At 38.3% G+C, this 23,916-nt stretch overlaps 7 protein-coding genes across 11 annotated transcripts in view; 1 reads left to right on the forward strand and 6 right to left on the reverse strand.

Annotated features, from left to right (window-relative positions):
* Positions 1-76: 76 nt before the first annotated feature.
* Positions 77-8,293, reverse strand: LOC103872320 (protein TSS). Of its 2 annotated transcripts, XM_009150668.3 has the most exons (23): positions 8,049-8,293; positions 7,728-7,962; positions 7,573-7,645; positions 7,119-7,352; positions 6,980-7,044; positions 6,738-6,869; positions 6,612-6,653; positions 6,009-6,533; positions 5,490-5,644; positions 4,742-5,207; positions 4,528-4,590; positions 4,336-4,437; positions 3,886-4,203; positions 3,722-3,814; positions 3,464-3,565; positions 3,271-3,375; positions 2,947-3,080; positions 2,592-2,775; positions 2,384-2,515; positions 2,113-2,225; positions 1,949-2,030; positions 1,128-1,698; positions 937-1,057 (listed from the first exon to the last, which is right to left on the reverse strand). In XM_009150668.3, the coding sequence occupies exons 2-23, from the start codon at positions 7,953-7,955 to the stop codon at positions 1,011-1,013; spliced, it is 3,966 nt and encodes a 1,321-aa protein (XP_009148916.1). In that variant the 5' UTR covers positions 7,956-7,962; positions 8,049-8,293; the 3' UTR covers positions 937-1,010. The 2 variants fall into 2 exon arrangements, with proteins under 2 accessions (XP_009148915.1, XP_009148916.1); XM_009150667.3 differs by having other exon boundaries at positions 77-1,698.
* Positions 8,294-8,606: 313 nt separating this feature from the next.
* Positions 8,607-11,348, reverse strand: LOC103872322 (zinc finger BED domain-containing protein DAYSLEEPER). Its single transcript, XM_009150669.3, has 2 exons — positions 11,034-11,348; positions 8,607-10,962 (listed from the first exon to the last, which is right to left on the reverse strand). Exon 2 carries the CDS (start codon positions 10,956-10,958, stop codon positions 8,784-8,786), a length of 2,175 nt encoding a protein of 724 aa, XP_009148917.2. The 5' UTR covers positions 10,959-10,962; positions 11,034-11,348; the 3' UTR covers positions 8,607-8,783.
* A 1,578-nt stretch (positions 11,349-12,926) lies between these two features.
* LOC103872323 (signal recognition particle 54 kDa protein 3) lies at positions 12,927-15,305 on the reverse strand. Its single transcript, XM_009150670.3, has 10 exons — positions 15,026-15,305; positions 14,839-14,938; positions 14,611-14,764; positions 14,389-14,539; positions 14,160-14,308; positions 13,979-14,079; positions 13,711-13,868; positions 13,533-13,638; positions 13,064-13,449; positions 12,927-12,996 (listed from the first exon to the last, which is right to left on the reverse strand). Exons 1-9 carry the CDS (start codon positions 15,254-15,256, stop codon positions 13,160-13,162), a joined length of 1,440 nt encoding a protein of 479 aa, XP_009148918.1. The 5' UTR covers positions 15,257-15,305; the 3' UTR covers positions 12,927-12,996; positions 13,064-13,159.
* A 474-nt stretch (positions 15,306-15,779) lies between these two features.
* On the reverse strand, positions 15,780-19,170 carry LOC103872325. 2 transcript variants are annotated; one of them, XM_009150673.3, is made up of 4 exons: positions 19,030-19,170; positions 16,931-17,076; positions 16,299-16,827; positions 15,780-16,148 (listed from the first exon to the last, which is right to left on the reverse strand). In XM_009150673.3, exons 1-4 carry the CDS (start codon positions 19,038-19,040, stop codon positions 15,977-15,979), a joined length of 858 nt encoding a protein of 285 aa, XP_009148921.1. In that variant the 5' UTR covers positions 19,041-19,170; the 3' UTR covers positions 15,780-15,976. The 2 variants fall into 2 exon arrangements, with proteins under 2 accessions (XP_009148921.1, XP_009148920.1); XM_009150672.3 differs by lacking the exon at positions 19,030-19,170 and adding an exon at positions 17,356-17,559.
* On the forward strand, positions 17,752-18,959 carry LOC103872324 (SNF1-related protein kinase regulatory subunit gamma-like PV42a). The gene is made up of 2 exons (XM_033273182.1): positions 17,752-18,571; positions 18,645-18,959. The coding sequence occupies exons 1-2, from the start codon at positions 17,795-17,797 to the stop codon at positions 18,933-18,935; spliced, it is 1,068 nt and encodes a 355-aa protein (XP_033129073.1). The 5' UTR covers positions 17,752-17,794; the 3' UTR covers positions 18,936-18,959.
* Positions 19,171-19,213: 43 nt separating the features above from the next.
* Positions 19,214-20,966, reverse strand: LOC103872326. Of its 3 annotated transcripts, none has more exons than XM_009150674.3 (6): positions 20,694-20,966; positions 20,524-20,606; positions 20,101-20,348; positions 19,674-19,755; positions 19,522-19,591; positions 19,214-19,445 (listed from the first exon to the last, which is right to left on the reverse strand). In XM_009150674.3, the coding sequence occupies exons 2-6, from the start codon at positions 20,526-20,528 to the stop codon at positions 19,392-19,394; spliced, it is 459 nt and encodes a 152-aa protein (XP_009148922.1). In that variant the 5' UTR covers positions 20,529-20,606; positions 20,694-20,966; the 3' UTR covers positions 19,214-19,391. The 3 variants fall into 3 exon arrangements, with proteins under 3 accessions (XP_009148922.1, XP_009148923.1, XP_009148924.1); XM_009150675.3 differs by having other exon boundaries at positions 19,231-19,445; positions 20,101-20,353; XM_009150676.3 differs by lacking the exon at positions 20,524-20,606 and having other exon boundaries at positions 19,231-19,445; positions 20,101-20,353; positions 20,694-20,903.
* A 522-nt stretch (positions 20,967-21,488) lies between these two features.
* Positions 21,489-23,916, reverse strand: part of LOC103872627 — a gene marked incomplete in the record, with an annotated part of 6,951 nt that continues 4,523 nt past the window's right edge. The window contains 1 exon segment of the mRNA XM_033273183.1: positions 21,489-23,916. Within this exon segment, the coding sequence (XP_033129074.1) occupies positions 23,601-23,916 (316 nt within the window).

Here is a 23,916-nt window from a genome sequence, read left to right on the forward strand (position 1 = left end):
TCTGCCTCACACTGTTCGGGCCTGGATGGCTTACTTGTCTGGTCTGTAAATAAGCCAGATTAATCACTCATAAGCGGATGTATAAAATGATTCTACGAACTCCGAAATAAGACAAAGGGAAAATGTACGAAAGTTTTGCAGCACCAACAGGTCTAACGTGTATCATACATAAGAACAGAACCACCCAAACCCGAAAAGAAGTCCAATAGACCAAATGAGATGAGTATACTCTGCTTTACAAGAAGCTTTATTTTGTTAGCTTGATCAAATCCACTTATCAGATCATGCACAAACGGACGACGGTTGATGGTAAATCCCAGCTGCATCGTTAGTAAGTCGCTTCTTCCTCCTCTTCTTCGCAACAATCACAAACCCTTCACCTCCATCCGTCTCACTTTCCTTCACTCCACTGTCCTCGTCTCTTCTGTCAACTATCTCTGTTACTGTATTATCCTTTGCAGAGGTATCTGCCAAGTCATCTTTAGGCTTGTCTTCCTTCTTCGTAGCTGCTACAACCTCCTGGGATGAATTTACCATGAAGCTAAGTAGGATCTGCCTCGCCAGCTCTTCCTTCTTCAACGCAGCTGCGTTTTTCTCAGCCTCTAGGCTACTACTGGAGTCAACGGATACACTTGCATCTCCACCTGCATGTTGAGAGCTATTCATCACGGATCTTCTCGGAACAAACTCTGGTGCATCCGGATTCATGGTTTTTGGCATCCCAATTCCATTTGAGTAATTTGCACCGTAATATGGTGGTGAATGAAGTACAGTTCCGGAAACAGATTCTGCAACCAGACTATGCGGATCAGTAACCAAGAAACCTCCAGGACTGTAAGGCTCTGCGGCGGCCGACAGCTTTCTCCTGCTGATATCAGAAGCCTTTTGCTCACGACAGGACCCTAGATCCCCTTCAGACTCTGACGTTAAATTTTCTACTGACTCAACACGTTCTTTTGACTCTTCTTTTTCACAGGGGAGCTCTGTGCCTTCCGTTGGCAAATCCGACATTACAGCATCAGACTTGCTTTCTTCTCCAGTTGATGAACTTGAAACCCTGTATATCTGAGTTTCAGTTCTTTCCAAATTCAGTTCTAATTTTTCTAACATCGGCTTCAGAACTGTACCTGGTTGTGCCAAAGCAACCTCTTTGTATGAGAGTGACTTTGAAGCCAAAGTAGTACTGGTCGCCGCAGCATAACCAGGAGACTTTATTTGTGGCTTAATTGTTTTTGTACTGACATCTATCTCCCCATTCTTCAGAGCCCTAAGAGATGATGGCTTAGAGAGTGAGGGTCTCGGACTCGCTTTCTGCAAGGGAGAAGCTATATACTGTTGATGAACATCCTGTCTCCCATTGAAATTTCTATTAAGCGACATTCTCTGATAAGGCTGCCTTTGTCTAAATTTCTTTCCAGCACCATTTCCGGATCTCCCCTTTGAGTAAGCCTCTTGCCAGCCCCCATCTAAAGCTGACTCGTCCACAGTTTGGTTGTCTACACTTGGCCTGTGTACTACAGTTTCATCCGTCTCTATGTGGACCTCATCAACAACTGCATTAGGATCATTTACTTCGTTCCTACTACTCTCGGTGGCATTTGTTTCTACCAAGTTGTTCAATGTAGCCATGCCATGCTGTGAAGCAACGCTGTGGGTTGCATCATCAGATGATGCAACATTATCATTGACCGGGAATACCTGTCGAAATAGAAGTAATGTCACACACCTTTGACATGAAATCCATCTCGTTCTTTTCGTTTCAATATGTTTTTTCCATTAACTTCTAGCGTGGGAATGGTAATTAGACAAGCAGCATAGTTTGAATTCAAGCTCTTCAAGCAAAGTTCTAAACAATTAAAGGGTTTTATAATCTGGTTGTTGTTTTGATCATCAAATTTCAGAATGAGTGACCTGAGAAAAACAAGGATCACAAAAGTTCAGGAATTACAGTGAGACGCCGCTGTTTTCTGTGAACAACACTTCCTTTAGTATCTGGATCAGAACTTATATAGTCCATCAGATCTTCTACACTGCAAGAAAAGTTGGACTTTGGTGCCAATGAAATTAATTACCATATCCTTTTATGTGTTCTGGGAGTTTCCATTTTTGTACCTAAGGTGGCCTTTGCTCGCAATGGAAGCATCAGGCTTTGGGATTCCATTTCGAGCTGCTTCCTGCTGCTCTATGGCTCTTGATTCAAAATATTCAAGCCACGCAGCAGCATCCTATGAAGAGACCAAAAGAAATTTGAGTTCAAAACCATTCACTTTTTTACTTCGCTAGTAAAAATTATAATATCCAGCTGAGATTGCATGATTCCTAATCCTCAAATGTGAGAAAAAAAAATTTGTAACAGAAACATAGGAAATAATTTGTTTGTCACCTGTGTACGAAGGTCATCTGATCCAAGTTTTTTTGTAAGTATCTGAAGTGTAGTCTGTTCATGATGCACACTCAATGAATATGCTTCCATGAGAGAGAGAGCCACAGCTATTGCATGATAGCTTGCTGCTGTCTGGAAAAGTAAACATGAAAGAAATGGTTAGTTTGAGAATGTGGGCAAACAGGGGCAAGATAGATAAGAAACGAACCTGAATATGGTCAGCTCCTAGCAATCTTTTATTGCACTTTAGAGCTTCATGTAAGTATCTTAGAGCTAGATGAACGTTCCCTACTCCTTCTTCCATCATAGCCACATTAATATATGTGGCAGCAGTATTCGGGTGAGATAGCCCACAAGTGAAATGAAGAAGAAACAAAGCACGGTTCACATATCTATAAACAGATGACAGATAAAAAAAAAAGGGTTAGAAAGATGGCAGATAACATTTAAAAAGAGCCAATCAGAGGAAAGGTTGGATCATAAGACGAGGTGATGGAAAAGCAAAGTAGTGTTCGATCAGTAGTGACTATATTAACTATAAGAGATCATCATGCACCACTTACTTCAGTGCCAACTCAATGTGCTGAAGGCGATAATAAAATACAGAAAGATCCCCATAGCTTTTCATAGTGTCGGGATGGTCGAGAGCAAGTTCTTTCTCATTTATATCCAGAGCCTTCTGCTGATATATAGTTGCCTGATCAAGAGAGGAAAAAAAAACATCAGAGTTAACAATGCCTCTCATTGGTTTTCTCTTTTGTTTAAAATGGAAAAGGTTATATAACAGTGGCTAGAACAAAACATCAAGCTCGACAAAAACTCTCTATCTGCTGCTTGAACTGATAATCAGAGGTGCTATTAGGGAAGAAGGTGAGAACTGATGATACCTGATTAAAATCACCAGTGTGGTACAGTACAACGGCTAGAAGGCTGTACGCACAAGCAGTATTTTTATGATAAGGTCCACAGACAGCAATCATCTTGGCTAACGCCTAGAAAATGCAAGAAGTCAACATCTTTTGGATAACAATTCAGATGGTTATAACATGAAAATATCGTTGCTTCCAAATGAATTGGTACCTTTGTTCCATGGTTGACAGCATCATCTAGTTTTCCTTTGTCAAGAGCAAGTTTTGATGACTCCAAGAGTGTCCTTCCGTCAGATGAAACGCATAGCACATGCTGTTCAATCGAACATATATCTTAAAGATTAGTGTCTAGCGTTTGAACCATATTTGACGGACCAAGATTCAGCCAGCCGTAGATAAAAAAAAAAAAAGTTTGATTTCCTCGCTTTTAGTCAAGCTAATATTGGATCGTGGGGAGAAAGAAACCAACCTTGCACACAGGTATCAAGCCAAAAACATCAGAGCTCTTAAAGGGATTTGGAGAATCGAAGTCATAGTCTCTTGGAATTAGTTCTAATCCAACCTGTAAAAGCATGAGTAGAGAACTATAATTCTTATTGAAGCAGCAAATACATTAACACTGAGGTACATTACCTTCTGGCAAAGTCCTCGGAGAATGGAAACTTTATTCAAATGCTTGAACTCATCTTTCTGTATCCAACCAAATCTAGTGGAGAGAAATTTCTGTAGCCACTGTAATCTGAGACTAGACTCTTCACTGGAGATTCCATCACTCCCTTCCAATCCATGGAGGCCAAGCATGAAATTTAATGACGCAGCTATAGCCCCAGGTAGCTCTGCCATCTTATTGATAGATGCAATAACCGCCCTAAGAAGATGCTTGAAAGTTCTCGTAATCATCTCATGAATACAGAGGGACTGTATGTGAGGAAGGTCCTCAGCAAGTTTAGCCTGATTCATAGGAATAGTGAATACTCATTATCAACTTTCTACCATCACTAATTCTAAGCTCAACAAATTCCCTTTTAGATCGAATAACTTGGCAACAGGAAAGGCACTATTGACGAGGTAAATGATTCTTACCACATGTCCTAGAGAACGCATTTGGAGTCCTCTAATATGCATGAAGTCTGTCATTGTGCGGCCATCAACTGGAGAAAGCTCCAGGGACCCAAAATCTGCTACCTAATAAACCATAACAAAGATTCCTTAATATAGCATTTGGTTATAGATAATTTCAGATATTAATATTCGTTATCTAGCTTTAACACATACCAGCCTTGGCAAAGCAATTTCATCATAGTATCCATATACCATCTTGGTAAGCTCTTCTTTTGACTGTATCACAACAACAACTGAGTAAGCACCACAGTCTCCAATATGATAATAAAAATACAGTACGCATACATAAACAAAACAGAGAAGGCAGAAAATAGATTTCATAATGAACTTATGCTCTCTCCTGGTTAAAAAGCGCAAAGAAAGGTACCTTTAAATGGAGACCAGTTCCACTTTCTTGTAGGCGAGAGAAAGCTTCTTCAGAAACCAGTTCCTTCAGTTCAGCCTCCCCATCTAACTCGCGTAGACTGATATTTTCTTCCATTTCCTTCACGGTACTTGTATTTTCTGATTTCTTATTTTTGATCTTTAGAACTTTAAATTGTTTCCCCAAACCTTTGACTGAAAGGTCAGTCTCACCATTCATTGCAGGCTTCCCACAAACGTCTTCCGTTACTGTTTCTTTCTTTTGTAGATGCTGAACCCAGCAAGAACCGAGCTCCCATCTGATGGACCTTTCGGAAGATTCCCTTTCTTCTTCTAACTTCGTTAGGTTGTTTTTAACTAGTTCATGTACCAAACATCTAAAAGACTCTAAATCATCCAAATCAAACTGTGGAGGCTGGTTCCCTCCAGATTTTCCGACACTATGGGACCTGTGAAGCTGAACCCTTAAGCTGCAATAAAGTTATCAACAAAGGTGGAAAACAACAAGGAGTTAGATGCTGACATATTTTAATTGTTTTTTTACAATGGATGGAAATGTAAGAAAACCTATTATTTAACTATCTATTCCTAGTTTACACAACACGGCGATTTTACAGATAAATTAATTGGAAAATTAATACTCAACAAGTGATGGAAGAAGAGAGGCCAACAACGAGATAGAAAATGGTATTCGAACATGCACAATGTGATAAAATATGTATAAACTTAGAAATCTACTTGGGTGCACATACCTGTTAAGGTTAAGAGCATTAGCTCCTCCATCCGGTAAGTCATCGATCACAATATCACGTAAATCAGCCATTCCCTTCTTAGTTTCGCCCTTCACATTTACCACCGCTGTATATCCACATTGCCTTACAATAACTGTGCTTAAAGCCCGAATATCCTGGAAAAAAAATTCTTCATTAATACAATCTCTAGAATGAGATACATGAAAAGTATATCTATTGTGAATGGTTACAATTCCACTCTGATCCGTCATCTAATAAAACTGTTGCTTGATATGATAATGAAATCTTGTAGTGCACAAATAGTCACACTTAACATCAAAGCAAAACGCTGATTGACAGAAACATACTGTTGGTGGCAAATGCAAGAACATAGAAACCATAATTTTCACTAAAGGTCTTTGATAACATAATTACTTTAAATATGGCGATGGAGCTCAAGAGATGGGTGTAAGAAATAGATAGTAAAGTCCTATACCATATGCATGTAGATAGCTGAGGAAAGGACGAGAAATAACTTACGTGAACAATGACACTCTCATCAGCTGTTATCCCCTTTAGCAGATTCCTTTCACTAAGTTCCTTGGATGACAAAGGAAATGCTTCATTTTGAAATGCACCTTTAGGATTCGGGTCAAGGCCGGCTACATCACGTTTTACAATAATAGACAAATCTCCAACCCGATCTTCAAGAAGGATGGAGCCTGCAGGGAAGTCACTAGTTCCACTTGTGCGTTGATTAGTACCAATCACGTCGGAAATGGCTCTAACAGCTCTTCGAACAGAGGCATCAACAAACAGGTTATGAAGCAGAAAAGCCTTCTTATCACGAATAACCCTCTCCTCCTCAGTCTTGCAAGGAAGCGTAGCTAACACAGAAAACTCAGCCGCCCAGGGACGAAGATCATGTTCACCATTCCTCCCCTGGCCCCCACCGTTCCCTCCCCAGTTTTCATCCTCTGTTGGTAAAGGGGAGAAGGTTGATAGAGAATCAGAAGAGGGTACAAGCCACGTGTTTGTTCGTAACCCATACGGAAGGTTGCCAAACTGAAAAAACGAGAGAAGACTTAATATTATTGGGCTTGAAGAAAATCCATTAGTAGCAGGTTGAAACATCAACTTCACCTTATTCCGGTCAGTGAAAGCTTTCATCAGTGACTCATATGCCTGCATCATTTCCAAACACACTAAAAGTTAGTCCCTTTGTGTCACATGAATAAAACCAAAACAAAGAGTCAAACAAAAAACGACCTTGGCAAAAGCATTGCTAACATTCTGAAGCAAATCAACAATGGAATGAGTATGAGAGAGCTGCTTCCCAACGGCAAAGAAACCTTTAACCGATGCAACCACATGTATAACCTTCCCATTGCATATCTTGACCTGAAACGAAAACAACTTACATCATCATCAGTTATAACTATCAATCAACTATCAAGGTCTTAGATAACAGAGCTTCGCTTCAAATCAACATCATCAGGTGATAATCGCACCTTAAGTTCAAAATAGTCACCATCACGCCTCTCTCCAGCTTCTCCCCCATCCACTTTCTTCAACTCTGCAACGACTCAGTCAGAGAACGTAACTGCGATAACTAACTTTACAGAGAGCAATCAACAATACAAAACTTACGAAGAATCGGAGGAGAGACGTTGGGAACGGAGAAAAACTCGTAAAATTGAGAGAGCTTAGGCGTCGGGTGGATAGCGACCATGTCCAGTCCCTCCGGCGCCGGATTGCCATTTCCGACGGCGACGAGTTTGTTGGAAGAAGATTTGGAGGCGGAGGAGAACCTGGTGGTGCACGCTACGATGTCTAGGACTCTCCGCACCTGAGTCAAAGCTTGACTTTCCTCCACGTAGTCCTCTGTGGCATAATTGTAAATAATACAAAACTCTAAGGGCGGAGATATAAGAAAATAAAGAGTAAAATAATGAGTTATCGTCTTACCAACCAATTACAAAAAGATATTAAACAATGATTAGTGCCCATACATGTATCTCAGTGACACTATCTAGTACTAGTATAATAATATGTGGTGGTAGGAAAGGAAACTAGTGTATACTGTATAGTATTAACCACTCACCTGGAATCATACGGAGGACACAAGGCTTGAGGGTAACCACTTGGATGCTATCACTCAATCTACGCCCTTTCACCTGCAACACAATCATTCACCACAAAACCAAGTTAATAATCTCTATCACGTTTTAGTGTTTGGTGGAAACTGATGATCTTTACTTGATGCGAGAGAGAGTAGTTGGTGAGATGGCAAGTGTCAACATGAGATGCTAAAAGCCTTTTCACATCAATGATCTTGTCAGTAGAGACTCCTTTGAGTATCACTTGTGTTTCGTAAGGAGTCGTGACTGTGATATCAACCAGACTTGGAACCAACACTTTCTCTTCTCTCTTCTTCTTCTCTCCTTTCCCTCTGTTTGACTTGCCCTTGCTTGACCTCGGTGCCATTTTGATCCTTCATGGAACACACAAAACATAACATTAGATTTCAACACCAGAAGAAAACTCATAACAAGTTGAATCATATACACAGCTCCAAACCTTGGAGCGTAAATTCCGAGAGAGATAGAGAGAGAGAGAGCCTTGAGTGAGAGAGGTTGAAGAGAGGATATTTAAAAGAGGGAGGATAAGGGTTGCTTTGGTTTTTGGAGATATGTGACTAATACTGGCCTCTCCTTCTCGCTAACGCCAACTATATCTCTCTATCTCTATACTAAACGACGCCACATGTGAGTTTTGATGTTCACATTAAAGTTTTAATTAAGGCACCAATCCAAGTCCCATGCAATTTTACCGAGACTATAAATGATGGTTCAGATTCAGGCACGTGTCACTATTGAGTGGTGGGGACAGAGTGGTTCTTGTCCGAATCCGTTTTGTTTGTTTTCACTTTTTCTTCTCCTTACAGTACTCAACGGTTCGAATCCACTGCTCTCTGTAGTGGTCTTTTTTAGTAGTGGTCGCCCACTCAAAAGTCAATTCGCTTTTTTTAATTAAACCACCTACTTAGTGTCTACACTAAATATACACGAGTTTCACTCGTTACACTCTGCTTACAGGTGACAACAACGTAGGAACTTAAATACAACTACAGTGATGTATGTCAACACTACAACTAGTCACTCATGAGACCGAATCAGAATCCAATACATCAATGCAATCAAAAGGTAAATACTGATATAGTTTGCTTCCACTTACAAGATGGTTTCAGTTATAACTAATTTGAAAACAAATCTAAAAAAATAGAAAAACGGAGTTACAACCTCAAAGATTTTTTCACAGTGTTTGGTTTTTGAGCCAGTCCTTGGTGCACAAGAGAGCTTCCAAGGTTACACGAGGAAGAGAAGCCTTATAACTGTCCATCTGCTTCACTTCTGTGTCGAATACGCAATCAGGTGAGACGGTGCTGAAAGGGACGGAGAGAAGATCAACAGCTATCTTAGAGAGTGTAGGGTAGTTGATGCTGTTGAGCTTCCACCAGCCCAGAACGTCGAAGGAATCAGACATCAGAACCAAAGTATCATCTAGGTATTGATCCATCTCCGTTTTCATATCTGACATGTCAATATCAAAGTCTCCAATCGTGACGAGAGTAGACCCTTCCTCCAGAAGCTCGTCACCCATAAACAACGTGTGGTCTTCAGATTCATCACCAAGTTGCTGCTGCTCTTCACTCACTACTTCACGTACCCCTTCCACATTCTGCTTCTCTACCTTACACACTGTAGTTTGCTCTACTGTAATTGAGGCGTGCTCTTCTTCCTCTGCTATTGGACGTGACTCTATGGTTTGCTCTACTTGTGGACTTGTCTCATCTACTGATTGTACATCCCCTGTGCTGGCATCTTGAGGCATGTCTTGTTGGAAGTCAGGTTCTTCAGCCACCTCTATTTCCACATACTCATCCAGCAGGTTGTGTCCACTGTAGTTTAGGAACAGATCATGGACAGCATCACTGACGCTCTTGATCCAGTCTTCTGCATCTTCACCATACGCATTAGTAAACGTCTCCTTAATGTGCTTCATCTTGAACCGAGGATCCATGACCACAGCAACCGCCAAAACCAGGAAGCAACCTCTCCAGTACAAGTCGAATTTCTCCCTCAACGAGTTCACAGTGTTCCTGGCATCCACGTCGTCACCCATGGCTGCGTGGCTCAGCTCCAGCTGAAGCTTGGTCATCACATCGTACAATTCGTTTGCTGTCAAACGGTTTGGCCTAGTCAAGACATTACCCGCTTCGAAAAGAATCTTCAAGCACGAGCAGAGGCTCTCAACCTTTCTCCACTCTTCAGGAGATATTGATGTTTTGTATTCAGGATAGCATGTTTCCAAACAAGAAAACACTTGTCTATGCTCATAGGCCCCCACCAGCATGTTGTAACTCGTGTCCCATCTCGTTTGGTTGTCAAAGAGAAGATCTTTATACGGAACATCGGTCGGGAAAAGTCTCTTCAGTTCATCAAACTTATCTCCACAATCGTCATTAGTCTTCACAAACTTGATGCTATCTCTAACTTTCTTTATAGTCGCTCGAAGCTGCTCATCTCCAAGCGCATCTTGCGCCATACTGCTTATGACACGAGCGTAGCATTTCCCCATCAACAACTGACCGCTCAACACATGCTGGTTCCGGAACGACAAGAAGCCTCTGAGACTCTCAACGCACGTTTTGCTCACCAACGATTGGCTGACAGTGACGCTAGAGATCTTCCCCTCCAGCTTCCAATCAGATACGCAACTAGCAACAGGCTGGTTCAACGCGAAATCCGAATCAGGACAAGCCACAACAGCAACATTTAACAGACGGCTACTCAAGTTCCAATCTTTATCAACAAAGTGTCCAGTCACAAAGGCATAACCCACTGATTGCCTCGACGACCACACATCTACCGTAAGATTAACTCCCCCAGGAATCTCACCAATAAACTCCAAAAGCTTCTCCCTTTGATACAAAAACATGCTAACACACCCCCCATGAATAGCATCAAAGCTCGCCATACTATACTGAGGACGAAGCGCCTTTAAAAACCCAGCGAAGCCACAATGCTCCACCATATAAAGAGGGTAATCATGCATAATAATCATCTTGGCCATCTCACGGTTACAGTGATCTTGATCCAAAGGGAGATAAGACCCTTTCTTGGGAGGAGGAGGAGGAGGAGGAGAAGTGGTCTCATCCTCCTCCTTGGCTTGAGGGGTGAGACTGGTCTTGGGACAGTTGGAACATATACCGAGCTCAATGTGACGCTTAAGGTGGCTAGTCCCCGAAGCTTTGGCGCCGTTTATGTAAGCGTACGACTTGTTGCAGTGCTTGCACAAGGCTTTGGTGGTGTCGGAGTTAGTGGCCTCGGTGGTGAAGTGATCCCACACCAAAGACTTCCTCTTCCTCCGCTTGGCGGCGGGTTGTTGTGAATCTGAGGAGACGACCTCTGGAGGATTTGGATCCATTATCCTGAAACATAATCCGATCAATCATGAGTTTGATACAAACACAATAGAGGAGAGAAACTGATAGAAACTTACGCGCAGAGAGAGGGAGGGAGAGGCAGCAACGGCGGGAAGAATAAAACGCGTGTAATGGGCTTTGGAGGAGGTTGGCTCGGATTAGGGTTTTGAGCTTTTTTCTCTCCGTCGGCCTTTTTTGTTTTCCCACTTAATATAAATCAAGGAAGATGCAGTTTTTTTTTAGTATTTTCAATCCGTTGAATTTTCTTCCGCCGTTGATCTACGGACCTTGGTTTAATCTGGACCCTCTATTTCTTTCTTTCCATTTATTTGTACATTGATTGCCTTATATATCACAGAAGAAAGCAATAAATAAAAGGAAATACAAAATTTTGGTAAAAGCAGTAATTGCCTTGCCAGAGAAAGAATGTATATGATATTAGTGCTGTTCGTTTTATAAACGCCGGAATTGGCGGCAGCGTCTCAAAATTACAGTCATGGCCACGGCAGTTGCTGTACAAACAAAACAACACGGATCTGTTTATTCAGTTGCAGCGTCAAGTTCAACCCAGCAAATACGACGCGGAAAATCTCAGCGGCAGCGGCAACCTCGTTTCCATGCCTCCGATTGTTCGTTGCGACTACTTTTAATTGGAACACCAAAGAATTTGTTTATGCCCTAGCTGTATTTTTTTGACGCGGCCGCTGATCGCAGCGTCGAAGAAAAGAACAGAGCTATTATCCAACATAGTTTTTAACATATTAAGATGAAAAAGTCAACGGTATGATACACACCTTAATCAAGGAAAAATGTAGCCTGGTGATTAAGCTTTAAAAGTTTCTACATAAAGTCTAGGATTCGAATCTCAAGCTATGCAATCTTTTATAGATGTGCATTATATGAGGTCCATATTTCAGTTCTCAGAGAAAGCGATTTATTAAATAATTATGCAGATTACGAAAGAAATGCTTACAAAAAATCTTCAACATAGTACAATTAAATCTGGTTAAACGTAGATCTTCATAAGACGGTTTAAGTAATGCAGTTAGACGTAGATTCTCATATAGTATTGTCGATTATCGAATCATCTATGTAATATTTCTCATAATTACAATACCATAATAAATCAGCGTTAAAAAAAATCAAGGAAAAAAATTAGAAAAAGATTCACTACTCAATTATGAAATATCATTATCATCCATCATATTTTAGCAAATATCTTTGAAATAAATTGTGAACAAAATTATGAAAAGTTTCTCATTCAATTTTTTTATAGATATACTCAACCAGGTTTCTTTTTTAGTTGTTTAATTTGAACATTTATTTAATGAATTATATTTTCTAATGGTTTGTTACTTTTTGGTAATTAATGATTTACTAGGTGTTTTCCTGCACCATGTGCAGTGATAAATTTTTTAAAAGTTAAATTATATTTAAAATAAAATTTATTAATATTATGTATTTTATTATTTTTGACTAATATTTAATATAAAGTTGATTATTGAAGCATAAAATTAAGAATTTTTTTTTAAAATTACATTTAATAATATATATGTAATATATTTAAAATTTAAATCTTAGATAAAAATTTTATCTATTTATTTTGGTTAAATGTATTAAACCAACTTGTATAAAATTACTAAAAATCAAATAGATTAAAAATTATAACTAAACAATATTTATAAAATTTGTAGATATCTAAAAGAAACTAATGAAATTACGATTAATAAATTATTAATTTTTTAAAAAGATGTAGAAATTTTGAAAATATTAGTAATAAAAATTGTATAATTATAAAAATACAATTAAATAATGTATTTCGAAATTTATAATGCATATTTCAGTATATTTACTTTAGTGATGATTTATGAATTATTATCATATTTTAAAAAGTTTAACAAAAATATAAATCAACATTAAATGTAATGTATTAGTTATTGTCATATTTTAAAAAATTTACCAAAAATATATGTCAATAATAAATGTGATTGTCCATGTCATATTAACTATAAGCTTTGTCATCAATCTTGTTAGCCATGTCATCATTTTTTTTTGTAAAAATGATTGTAGAAAGAACATGGCAAAACCAATTCGCAAATATAGTCAAGGGGATTTTTGTACTTTAAAAAATCCAGAAGAAGAAAAGGGAAAAATGTCTAAAACTTTGGCTGTGGAAGGTATAAATAAACTACTATTTGTCTGATCATATGTTTGTTCCCATCTGCCTCATCAGGCTCTGCAGACCACTCATGCCACCAAACCGCTGCAGCATCTGAGGCGACATGACTTTGCTCATCAGCTGTTGAGCGCTCTTGTTTGAGCTCATATCTCCATTCTTTGGCATCTTGAATCCTTTCCAGTTGCTAAATGTCTTTGCCATCTTCCTGTACTCTTCCAACACCTCCATCACTTCTCTTACAATCCTCCCTGACCCTCTCGCTATCCGCATTATCCTTGACTCGTTAAACGCCTTCAGGTTTGAGCTATCCAGCTCTGCACGACATCACCATTCTTTTGTTCAGAACTACTATTATCTCTTAACTACAATTAACACACCAAATAAGAATTGCTCTCACCTTCATTTGTCATAGAATCCATCACTGTCATGTATCGCTTTATCTTAGCCTCGCTTTCTCCTTCCGGCATCATTTGGGCACTAACTCCAGGCAGCATTGAGTACAACTGCACACCAAAGACCTCACTTTGTGTTACCATGCGTACAGCTCAGACTAATATTTGACAAGAAATTCTCACCTGGTTAAGTGGCCCGGAGCTCAGGACACTCTGGTACTGCTCGTACATCATTCTCATTGAAAAGTTACCCTTGGAAATCTTTTCCACAAACTCAGCCTGTTGATCTTTAGGTACCACCTCTTGTAGTTTATCTACCAATCCAGACAAATCACCCATTCCTGTTGTACATAAAACATTACTATCAAAACTCTCGAGTCAACAACCCATGAGTAGACTTTGATTACTCCTCACAGTGCTGCATATCCTCTATCAATGCCATGTAAGTTACCTAAGAGACGGTTGACAAATGGTTTGACGTCAAAGACTTCAAACTGATCCATATGCTCTCCTGTTCCAATGAATATCACAGGGCTTTTTGTAGCTGCAACACTAACAAAATAAAAAATATAGATCAAACTCACTTGTCCAATGAAAATGGACCATTTGAAGTACATAGGAGGGATACTTACGCGCTAAGAGCACCACCACCCTTGGCATGGCCATCCATCTTGGTAATAATCACAGCTCCCACAGCAACACTTTGCCTAAATGCCTGAGCTTGATCAAACGCAGCTTGACCAATACTGCTATCCATGACAAATATAACAAGATCGGGTTTCTGTATAGTAAAAAAAAAGATCAGCGCTCCCATCATAAACCCACAAAAAAATAAATAACAAGACTTCAAGAGAGCATTACCGTTGCTTCAGCAACTTGACGCATCTCTTCAAAGAGAGAAGCTTCTTGTTTATGGCGACCACTGGTATCAACAATAATAAGATCACAGTTTTCTTTCTTGAACCTATCAACTCCCTCAACAGCAATTTTCACAGGATCTGATTCAGTGTAGCTTCAAAGAATCACAGCTCAGCATCAGCACATTATGATCCAGAAAGCACAAATAGGATCTCCTAAACTCACCTTCCATAAAAGGGGATCTTAGCCTTAGTAGCATTCTGTTTCAGCTGGTCAAAAGCACCCGCCCTGAAAGTATCAGCACAGACTAGAGCTGGTTTGTAGCCTTTCTTCTGATGATAATAAGCATACTTCGTGCACGTGGTGGTTTTTCCAGCACCTAAACATATACTAATAGTAAGAAACGCATGCAATCTATCTACGCATTAGAACATCATCTTAAAAAGACCTCACCTTGTAATCCGACAAACATAACAATGCTAGGTTTGGTCTTTTTGGGGGAAAAGGCAGGCTTTCCCGGATCCAGCATCTTACACAGTTCACTGAAGATAGCCTGAGAGATAGACAAGACAACGAAAATTAAACAGATTTCAACGAACTCCGAACTTGAATTAGATAAAGAAGGGTAAAAAAAACAAACCTGCTCAATGATCCGGCGCTTGTTGTGGCCGGCAGATAGATCCTGGAGGTTGACGATCTTCTTAATGTTGGTCTGCATCTCCTTGACAAGGGAAAACGAAACATCGGACTGAAGAAGAGCACGAGTGATCTCGTTCAAGCATTCATTCAGAGCCTTTTCATCGATGATTGTGGCGTTGCGCATCTGATGTATAGCGTGTGTAATACGTCCGCCGAGCTCCGCCAACACCATCTTTCCTCGTCTTTTATTTCAACGAAGAAGATTAAGCAATGAGAAAGATTTCCGGGAAAATTATCAGACTTCAGGGCTCGAGTCTCGCGTATTTATAAGAGAGACGGAGAATTATTAATTTATAATTATATGAAAACCGATGCGCGTTAAAAAGCCCAATAGGACCAATGGGCCACATGATTTAATCAATGTAGTCTATATGTTATTAGTCTTTGGTTTAAAAGTAAACCATGCTTGGCGATATAAAGTGAAGAGCAGCTTAGTCATGGACCATGGCTTCTCCAAGTGATTATGCATTCAAAAAAATCACATGTTTGGTCTTGATAGAATATGCCTCCTATATTCTTGCATATTCTAATTCTGTTAATATCATCTCCTGTATTATAGGAATAGCTGATTCACGATTGTAACAGTCGAGGCTTTATATACCTCTGTAATCCATGTTAATAAACCAACAGAGTTATTCAAACTAGTGGGTCTAACCTGCTTTAAATATGAAACTCTACGTATAGATGACGCAGACTTGCTTTAAAATGTTTAAAGGAACAAACAAACAAAAACAGGAACTTGTTTGTAACTTTGTTTATACATGGTTAGTTTCAGGTTTCATACTGTTGTACATGGACTATATGAGTTGATAAGAAGACGGAGTGTTTCCAGGAATGTAATCAGCAGCTGGCAGATTTTAGTTTTGCTCTCGAATGTTTTCCTACGCAGCTCTCAACTAGATGATCCTGATCCCTTAAAAGAAACTGTCGGGTACTGCTTTTTTAGCTTCTTCTGCTCTCCGAACTGGTGTATGGCGTCTTGAATCCCTGCAAATGCGACCACAAACTCGGCTGTATCTGTTTGATTCAGCAGCTTCTTCATCACCAGTTCCAACACTTTATACCTGCACATCACATAGCTTAATTAATACTCTCTCATATCTGCTATTCAAAACATTCCCTTAACTCAACCGGACTATAAGACAATAACATTCCTTTGTTTTTTAGTTCATCACTAACAATTCCTTTTCTTTGTGATGGAGAGAAACGCAAACCTGAGTCGTTGTGCCTTTGAGATGACTTTATTGATGTTTCCAAACAGCTCCTGCACCGAACCTAAAGCATCTTCACGCGACTGAGCATTGCAGAGCGGTGAAAACGGGAGGTGGAGAACACACGTGGCCTGAATTTCTGCATACTCCTCATCGATCACAGCCTCCTCAATACGTATCTCACGGGTAAGCTGAGAGAGCACACGTTCACTCGCCTCAGAGAGAGAGAAGTTGGGATTCTGCGCAGCCAGTATACGAACAAGGTCAAGAATGGAAGTGGGACGCCAGTCTCCAAGCCAGGACACAGCAGCCAGCTCATGAGGCGGTATCCACGTAGGCATGAGAAGGTTAGAGACGTCCTTCAAGGAGGTTGAAACCATGGTCTTGAAGTAATGCGACTGGTATCTGCTCAGCTGCTCTTCAATCAGCTCATCAAGCTCCCACCTTGATTTAAGCTCCTTGTCTAGTCTCGCAGCTATGATATTCTGTTCTTGCCTCCACAGTTCGTACAAGTCTCCAGGTGATTCTTCATCTAAAGCAATTAGAGATATAATTATGCTTGTAACATCAGCTACTAACAATACAATACAATAACTCAAAAACTTAGTTAAAGAATGAAACTTTATGCGGATAACCTTTTCTAGAAGAGTCGTGCTGGTGAGATCTCCAGGATTGGTGTCTTTCAGAAGACCCACCGGCTTTACTAGCAGCGTATCTCTCCAGATCATCCCAAGAAACTGATTCTGCAATGTGGGTGGTTTCCTCAAATCCATTCTCTTCACTACATCGCAGGAAGACACATCAATAAGCGCACAAAACTATCACAGTCAAAGATCCTAATGAAATCGATCAATAAAGAAGCAATTTTGAGATCAATTCACATCCGTACTCGCTGAGATGATTTCATCGTAGCTATAGACATCTAATCAATGCGAAACGAAATAAAGAAAACCCTAAATCACAGAGTCTCGATTCGACCCAAGTTTCGAACAATCACTCTCGTTGAAGCTGGCTTATACAGAGAATTAAAAAAAAAGAAAGACGTATAGAAGATACTCACAATCGCGCCACTTCCATGGCTCTCTCGTTATCTTCGAGCTTCTTCAGTTCTCGTTTCTTTCCCTCTCTCTTGGAGATTGAATTTAAGAAACAGAGACAAACGAGAGAGGAAGGGGTAGTTTAGTAATTAACAATAATGGGCCGAGCGCTAAGGCCCAAGTATTCTCACTAACTCTACTGGGCCCCCGCGCGAAACTAGTAATCCCAAACCGTTCGGTGTCCTCGGAAAATAAAATAAATATCTCATCGAGACCAGCTGTATTGCCAGGTGTTGCATGAAACGAGTAACCATTGGTCGCCACGTGGGTTTTAGATCCTTGTCCTAATCCATTAACTTCAAAACTCGAGCCAAACATCAACAACACTTTTAAAAACGTTCGAGAACCAACACGTTACCTGCATCCAAGCCACTTTCAGACACTTTTCCAGACTAATTCACAATGCAACAAGAGAAGAGCAAAGAAGATCACAGCCGCTTGATCAACATCACGGCCAAAGATCTAACGGCCGGAAACCGAAGGCTAGTGGAGGTTCCTTACACGGCAACACTCTCCCACGCAATGAACACATTAGTAGCCAACTCCATCTCCTCACTCCCCGTGGCCGCACCTCCGGGACACTGGATCGGAGCCGGAGGCTCCATGATCATGGAGTCTGATAAACAAACCGGAGCAGTACGTAAACACTACATAGGTATCCTCACGATGCTCGACATACTTGCTCACATCGCCGGCGGAGAACACAACCTCTCCGATCCCACCGATCTTGACCGCAAGATGGGTTCTCAGGTGTCTTCAATCATCGGTCACTGCCTCGAGGGACTTAGCTTATGGACGCTGAACCCTAGCACCACCTTGTTGGAGTGTATGGAAGTGTTTAGCAAAGGGATACATCGAGCGTTGGTGCCAGTTGAGAGCAGCATAGAGAGTAGTAACACTATCTCAGGAGTTGAGTTGGTTGAGTCTTCCTCTGCTTACAGGATGCTTACTCAGATGGATCTCCTGCGGTTCCTGAGAGACCATCACTTTGATGACCTCAAGGATGTTCTGTCACGCTCTATATCTGATCTCCGAGCTGTTAACGAGTCCGTTTACGCCGTAACGGCGAGTACGAGTGTTTCCAGTGCCATAAAGTCTATGAAGGCTGCTTTGCTCAACGCCGTCCCCATCGTTCACGCCCCTGATGTAGCTGAAGAGGACCATCTTCAGCTTATCAATGTATTTTTAGATATATTCTTGATTATGTATTATGTAGAGTGTATTCTTCATTGTGTGTGTTTTGGGATTGCAGGGGAGGCATAGGAAGGTGATTGGTACGTTCTCCGCGACGGATATAAAAGCATGTCGTTTGCCTGAGCTTCAGGCGTGGTTACCGCTCTCTGCTCTGGAGTTCACGGAGAAGGTTACAGTGAATGAGAGGGAGACTGTGAGTTGCACTGAAGAAGCGACTATGGAGGAAGCAGTAGAGAAAGTGGTCACCAGAGGAGTGCACAGAGTGTGGGTTGTGAACCATCAGGGTATGCTTAAAGGAGTCGTCTCCCTCACCGATATCATACGCTCTATAAGAGCTGCGCTTTCGTAATAAGATGATCTTGCCTTGTGTGTTTCACCTCTTAGATAATGTTCACTTTGCATCCAAATCATCAAACGCAGAGTGAAAAGAAGTAGAGAGTTACCTCAATAACATGTTTTATTCCCGTCCATATCAAGCAAATCATGGCACATAGCATCGTAGGGTCCATTTGTGCATGACATGAGCGATCTACAGTTACATTTTATTAATAAGAACTGTATCTTTAACTAATGATCACATGGTGGCAAGAGACATGTCTTACAGACCTATTGGTCAAACGAGGCATCAGTCTTAAACTTTTTTTACTTCAAAGAAGGTACAATATATATATATATTTTTTTCATTTAAAGGTGAAAACGTATGAGCCACATTCTCCAGTTTTCAATTCCCAACAAGGGATTCAGAAATCAAACCAAACAAAAATCGGAAATGTCCGAACCAATTTGTATGTAAGTGTCTTGTTCATCAGTCATATAGACCATCTTGTTCCCAAACCTCCACTAGAAAATCCACCATTTCCTGTTTTCATCATTAGCATTAGTCTAATCAAACTGATAGAGATTTTCCACTACTCAAAGGAGTTTGATTAACTTACACTGAGAGGAATAGGTTGGGGAAATAGCTTGTTGCTCCCCAGCAAGCTATCATACGATGCTGTGTTCCAACTGCAGTGTTTAATCACATATAAAATGTTAAAACCGTATTCAGCCTTGGGCTTTTGAAGAGACTAATGAAGCCGCCACTCACTTTATCTTGGATCCACGATTGCGATTACTAGCTCTTTCCTTCCCCACCCAACGCTCCCTTGTCTGATTCCATAGAAGAATCCCTGCAACACACACTTCATATATATACACACCATTCTCCAAAACACTATACACTAAAGCCCTTCGTTTGGTTGCCGCAGGTTTCGGCGGCAGCGTCAGCGACGGCGGCAGCGTCAATGAAGACAGTTGTTGTTCGTTTCGTAGACGCTGACGCTGCCGCATATCATATCGCGACCGCAGGTTTTATCGGCGTCAGCCGCAGAACGCAGCGTTCGGACGCTGCCGCCGGTTCCTGCGTCAACGAAACGAACAAGAGTTGACGCAGAATGTTGACGCTGTCGCCGGTAACTGCGGCAACCAAACGAACAGCCCTTAATCCAAAGCGGGGGGCGGGGGGAAAGTGTTACCTTGGTTTACAAACTCATGAGGTGGATTTGAGTTTCTGGCAGCGGATTGAGAATCAAAAGTCTGGTTTGATGATGATATGCTTCCTCCCTGGGAAGGGAAGGTGATGTTGTCCATATCAACAGTGCTCGTTGACCAGAGATCTTCAGAGACGCTCGGCTTCTTAACCGTTTGAGCTATGGGATTGAAAGGTGGATCCTTTAGAGGAGTTTCAGTTGATCTGGGTTCTCTGTAGCAAGCCACGCAGCCACTGCTCTGTTACAAAACCCACACAACTTCTCATCATCCTCTATTTTCAGTTTCAAAACTTTTGTCTGAATATGCCAAAACAATCTTAACAAGGTTTTTATCTATCATGAACCCAACACAGCATCAAACCGCAATCAATCAAATAGCCAAAACAGAGAGTGGAAGGAGAATCTTACCCCATCGATTAAAGTAAAAAAACGATTTATTAAACCAAGGATTAGCTCCGGATAGATCTGGAAGCTCGAGAATTTTGATGATCCTTCTCAAATAACACCACCAATCAACAACGAATATATCTTAATTAGTTACAAAATCCAGCATTTACCGAATCAGAAAATTAACTTACCTGATGATGATAAGATTTTAACAAAGGTCGTTTCCTTTTTTTTTATGAGGCTGAAACAGCTTCTTCACGAAGAAGAAGAAGAAGAAGAAGAAGAAGAAGAAGAAGAAGAAGAGGGGCTCCTTCCTCTGCCCCCTTTACGTTTTCCCTTTTCCTTTGGCTTTGAAAATTATTGCGTTTGTCAAAGATGGGAGAAGTTATGATTCATCCCTCTCCAGCCGTTATACGGATTCTCTGGCAGTAAGGCTATTCTTGTCATTTAACAAAATAAAAAAAATCTTGTAATAATAATTTGACGATCTATGTATGTCTTGTAATTATATGGACATAGTGTGTGTTTGGTCTGGAAAAAAAAAAGGTGTGTGTTTGGTCTGACTCTAATAATTATAAAAGTCAAAATAGTTGTGCAATTTTCTTCCAATGCCATTACTCGACCGGTCGACCCCTCTCATTACCGTTCTCAACCTAATCTATTAATTTAGATTCTTATTTTATCTACTATTAATAAGTTATTATATGATCACTTAAAAAATAATTGATATGATATATTTGATTATTTATATTAATAATAAATCAACTATAAATTTGATTCTTTTTATTATAACAATATCTGTTTAGAAAAAAATCTAACAAAATCTTAGTTTAAATAATTTTATAAAATAACACATTAATTGGTTACAAAAAAAAACACATTAATTAATTTCATAATTAGTAATTATAATATTGTTATAAATCAATATTATAAATTACCAAACAATTTATTATAAAACAAAAAACAAAAAATTCTATATTATTTTAATAAATTTTATAATTATAATATGTAAATAGAAATGTTATATGAATTAAATATGACCAAATTATATTAAATAGATAAATTAAAAAAATATTTAAATTGTTTCATTTAAATAATTTATCACTCTTCATTAAACTAAGTTAAAATTCGTAAACTATATTATCTTTAATACAAAAATAAATTTATTAACATAGGTTAAACTTTTATATCTATAACTATATAATATCTTGTTTAAAATGTTAATATGCAAAATATAATCGTATATAATAACCTTTAGTTAATATACTATTTAAAATATATGTTATTATAAAACTTTGAAATTTTACTAGTTCATTTAAAATATTAATAAAAAATCATTTAACTATAAATTTATATTTTTTAATTATACAAAATTCGTTGAGAAAAATTTAGAAAATATTACCAAAAAAATATAAAATAATATACTAATGTAGTAACACAAAAAAATTAAAATTTATGTAATCTTTCAAACTCAAAAATAATTTAAATTGCCAAAAATACCACATTTATAGTATTAATTTTTATGTTTACACTAACCCCTATGACTTTCATTTTTAATAAAGGGTAAAAGACATTTATATCACTAAGGTTAACTAATCTAGATTTAAGGTTTAGAATTAAGTGGTATGGTAAAAATTTTGGAATGTGAAATTTAGGATTCTAATAAATATATAAATAGATACTTAAAAATATTAAAAATTTAAAAAAATAGTTTCAAACATAACTTTTGATTTTCAAAAAAGAAATTTTGAAAAAAAAAATCAAAAACAAATTTATTAAAAAGTTCGAATTTGTAAAAGTATAATTCAAAAACATAAATTGTTTTTTTATTTAAATAATAATTATTATATATATAACAATGATATAAAAGTCTTTTGTCACTTAATGAAAAAAATATTTTTGAAAATGTCATTTTAATGGTGGTAAAAATGAATAATGGTACCACGAAAGTGGCACACATGAAATTCCCACAAAATAGTTGTCTAATTTTCCAAAGTTTTATTGACAAAATATAAAATTTTGAAAATAAATATTCTCACTCAAAATGATAATATTTCAAATTTTTGGAAAGATGAAATATAATAATAAATAACTTTTTGAAACACCACGAAAAAATTATGTATGCTGTAAAAAGTTAAAGTAATATAATATTTTTTGAAATCTTAACTAAAAATGCAAGAAAAGTTAATATAATAACATCCAAAAAATATCTATATCAATAAAAGTTATGAAAATTATATGATAGATGCTACTATACATAAATTTACTAAAATAATAAACCTATATTATTTGAACAAATAAGTTTTTTACTTCTAAATTTAATAAAATACTAAAATGATAGATGTTAAAATTAGTTTTTTCTTAAACATATTTCTTTTCTATAATATAAATAATTTAAATATGTATTATTGGAAAATGTATAAATTAAAAAACGTATTTTGAAGGAGGTTCTCTATTTAATTATTTCATATTGTTATTTTATTGTACCTAACATGAAAATATATTAGTAGTAAAAAATTAATAACAAAGTACAATGTATTAAATAAATCACTATATATTAATAATACCGAATAAGAAATATAAACAATAATATTATAGAATTATACAGTATATAACACTAAAATGAAAATTATATATTTAAAACTTTGTAATAATTTCAAATACATTTATAAAATTAAAAAATATCCGCACGGACGTGCGAGTTAAAATCTAGTTAGTGAATTAAAGTGGAGCATATAATAAAAGTGGTTGATTTAGGTGTTTTTAAATGGAGCATATAATGAAACACAATTGCAGCAAGAAGGCAGAAGAAACAATTCAGAAACCTTTTGTCAAATTGGTTGATTTACGTGTTTTTAAATGTATTTCCTTCCACCTTGTTTTTTTTTTTTCTAACTTTTGTTGGGTGTAACAAATCTAAGACTTTTTGTAAGTTTTAAAATCATTAATATGATATTTACAGTTTAGCAAAAAAAAAAGTGGATAATCTTTTCTGTAAGAAAACATTAGGGACTTATAAGTTTATAATTGTTTAGATGTCAACACGCACTGTATGATGGCTTATCAAGAGACTGATACGAGAGAAAGAATGCAAAAAGTCACATAACTATAGCTTTTAGTTCTCTGCTTCTGCCGCAGCAATGCAAGTTACTCTTTAAAAACCCTGAAGAGAACCAAGACCATATGATCTTCTCCTTCCTCTTCTTGCTCTTTCTTGTCTCCTTTCTCTTCTTGCTCTTTTTCTCACCGACATGGAGGGGACAAGATTGAGCTTTCGTCTGCGGCGCGTGATATAATTGATAAAAACTGCTGGGGTAATTAGTATTACTCCATGAGACAGCTGGAAGCGTTGATGATGATGTGGGTTTCTCTTGATGAGTCTTACTCACTGCACTCTTTGTCTCTTTCGCTTGA

This window comes from Brassica rapa, chromosome A06, assembly GCF_000309985.2.
Source record: "Brassica rapa cultivar Chiifu-401-42 chromosome A06, CAAS_Brap_v3.01, whole genome shotgun sequence".
Classification (NCBI taxonomy): Eukaryota; Viridiplantae; Streptophyta; class Magnoliopsida; order Brassicales; family Brassicaceae; genus Brassica; species Brassica rapa.

Bases quoted from the DNA above. Each gene is read 5' to 3' on its own strand.
- LOC103872323 (XM_009150670.3), bottom strand. From the start codon at position 15,256: ATGGTGTTGGCGGAGCTCGGCGGACGTATTACACACGCTATACATCAG. The intron at 13,869-13,978 runs GTAACTTACATG...TATGTACAACAG, and splicing joins ATTTGTCAACCGTCTCTTAG to GAATGGGTGATTTGTCTGGA. The intron at 13,639-13,710 runs GTGAGAATTTCT...TTTGGTGTGCAG, and splicing joins GCTCCGGGCCACTTAACCAG to TTGTACTCAATGCTGCCTGG.
- LOC103872326 (XM_009150674.3), bottom strand. The intron at 19,756-20,100 runs GTAACACTTTCC...TGTGTGTTGCAG, and splicing joins TCATGAGTTTGTAAACCAAG to GGATTCTTCTATGGAATCAG. The intron at 19,592-19,673 runs GTGAGTGGCGGC...TAAACACTGCAG, and splicing joins AATCGTGGATCCAAGATAAA to TTGGAACACAGCATCGTATG.
- LOC103872320 (XM_009150667.3), bottom strand. From the start codon at position 7,955: ATGGCACCGAGGTCAAGCAAGGGCAAGTCAAACAGAGGGAAAGGAGAG. The intron at 7,045-7,118 runs GTAAGTTTTGTA...GAGTCGTTGCAG, and splicing joins CGTCTCTCCTCCGATTCTTC to AGTTGAAGAAAGTGGATGGG. The intron at 6,870-6,979 runs GTGCGATTATCA...TTTTCGTTTCAG, and splicing joins GTGACTATTTTGAACTTAAG to GTCAAGATATGCAATGGGAA.
- LOC103872324 (XM_033273182.1), top strand. From the start codon at position 17,795: ATGCAACAAGAGAAGAGCAAAGAAGATCACAGCCGCTTGATCAACATC. The intron at 18,572-18,644 runs GTATTTTTAGAT...TTGGGATTGCAG, and splicing joins ACCATCTTCAGCTTATCAAT to GGGAGGCATAGGAAGGTGAT.
- LOC103872322 (XM_009150669.3), bottom strand. From the start codon at position 10,958: ATGGATCCAAATCCTCCAGAGGTCGTCTCCTCAGATTCACAACAACCC.
- LOC103872325 (XM_009150672.3), bottom strand. The intron at 16,828-16,930 runs GTTATCCGCATA...TAATTGCTTTAG, and splicing joins GCACGACTCTTCTAGAAAAG to ATGAAGAATCACCTGGAGAC. The intron at 16,149-16,298 runs GTTTGCGTTTCT...TGTGATGTGCAG, and splicing joins TCAAAGGCACAACGACTCAG to GTATAAAGTGTTGGAACTGG.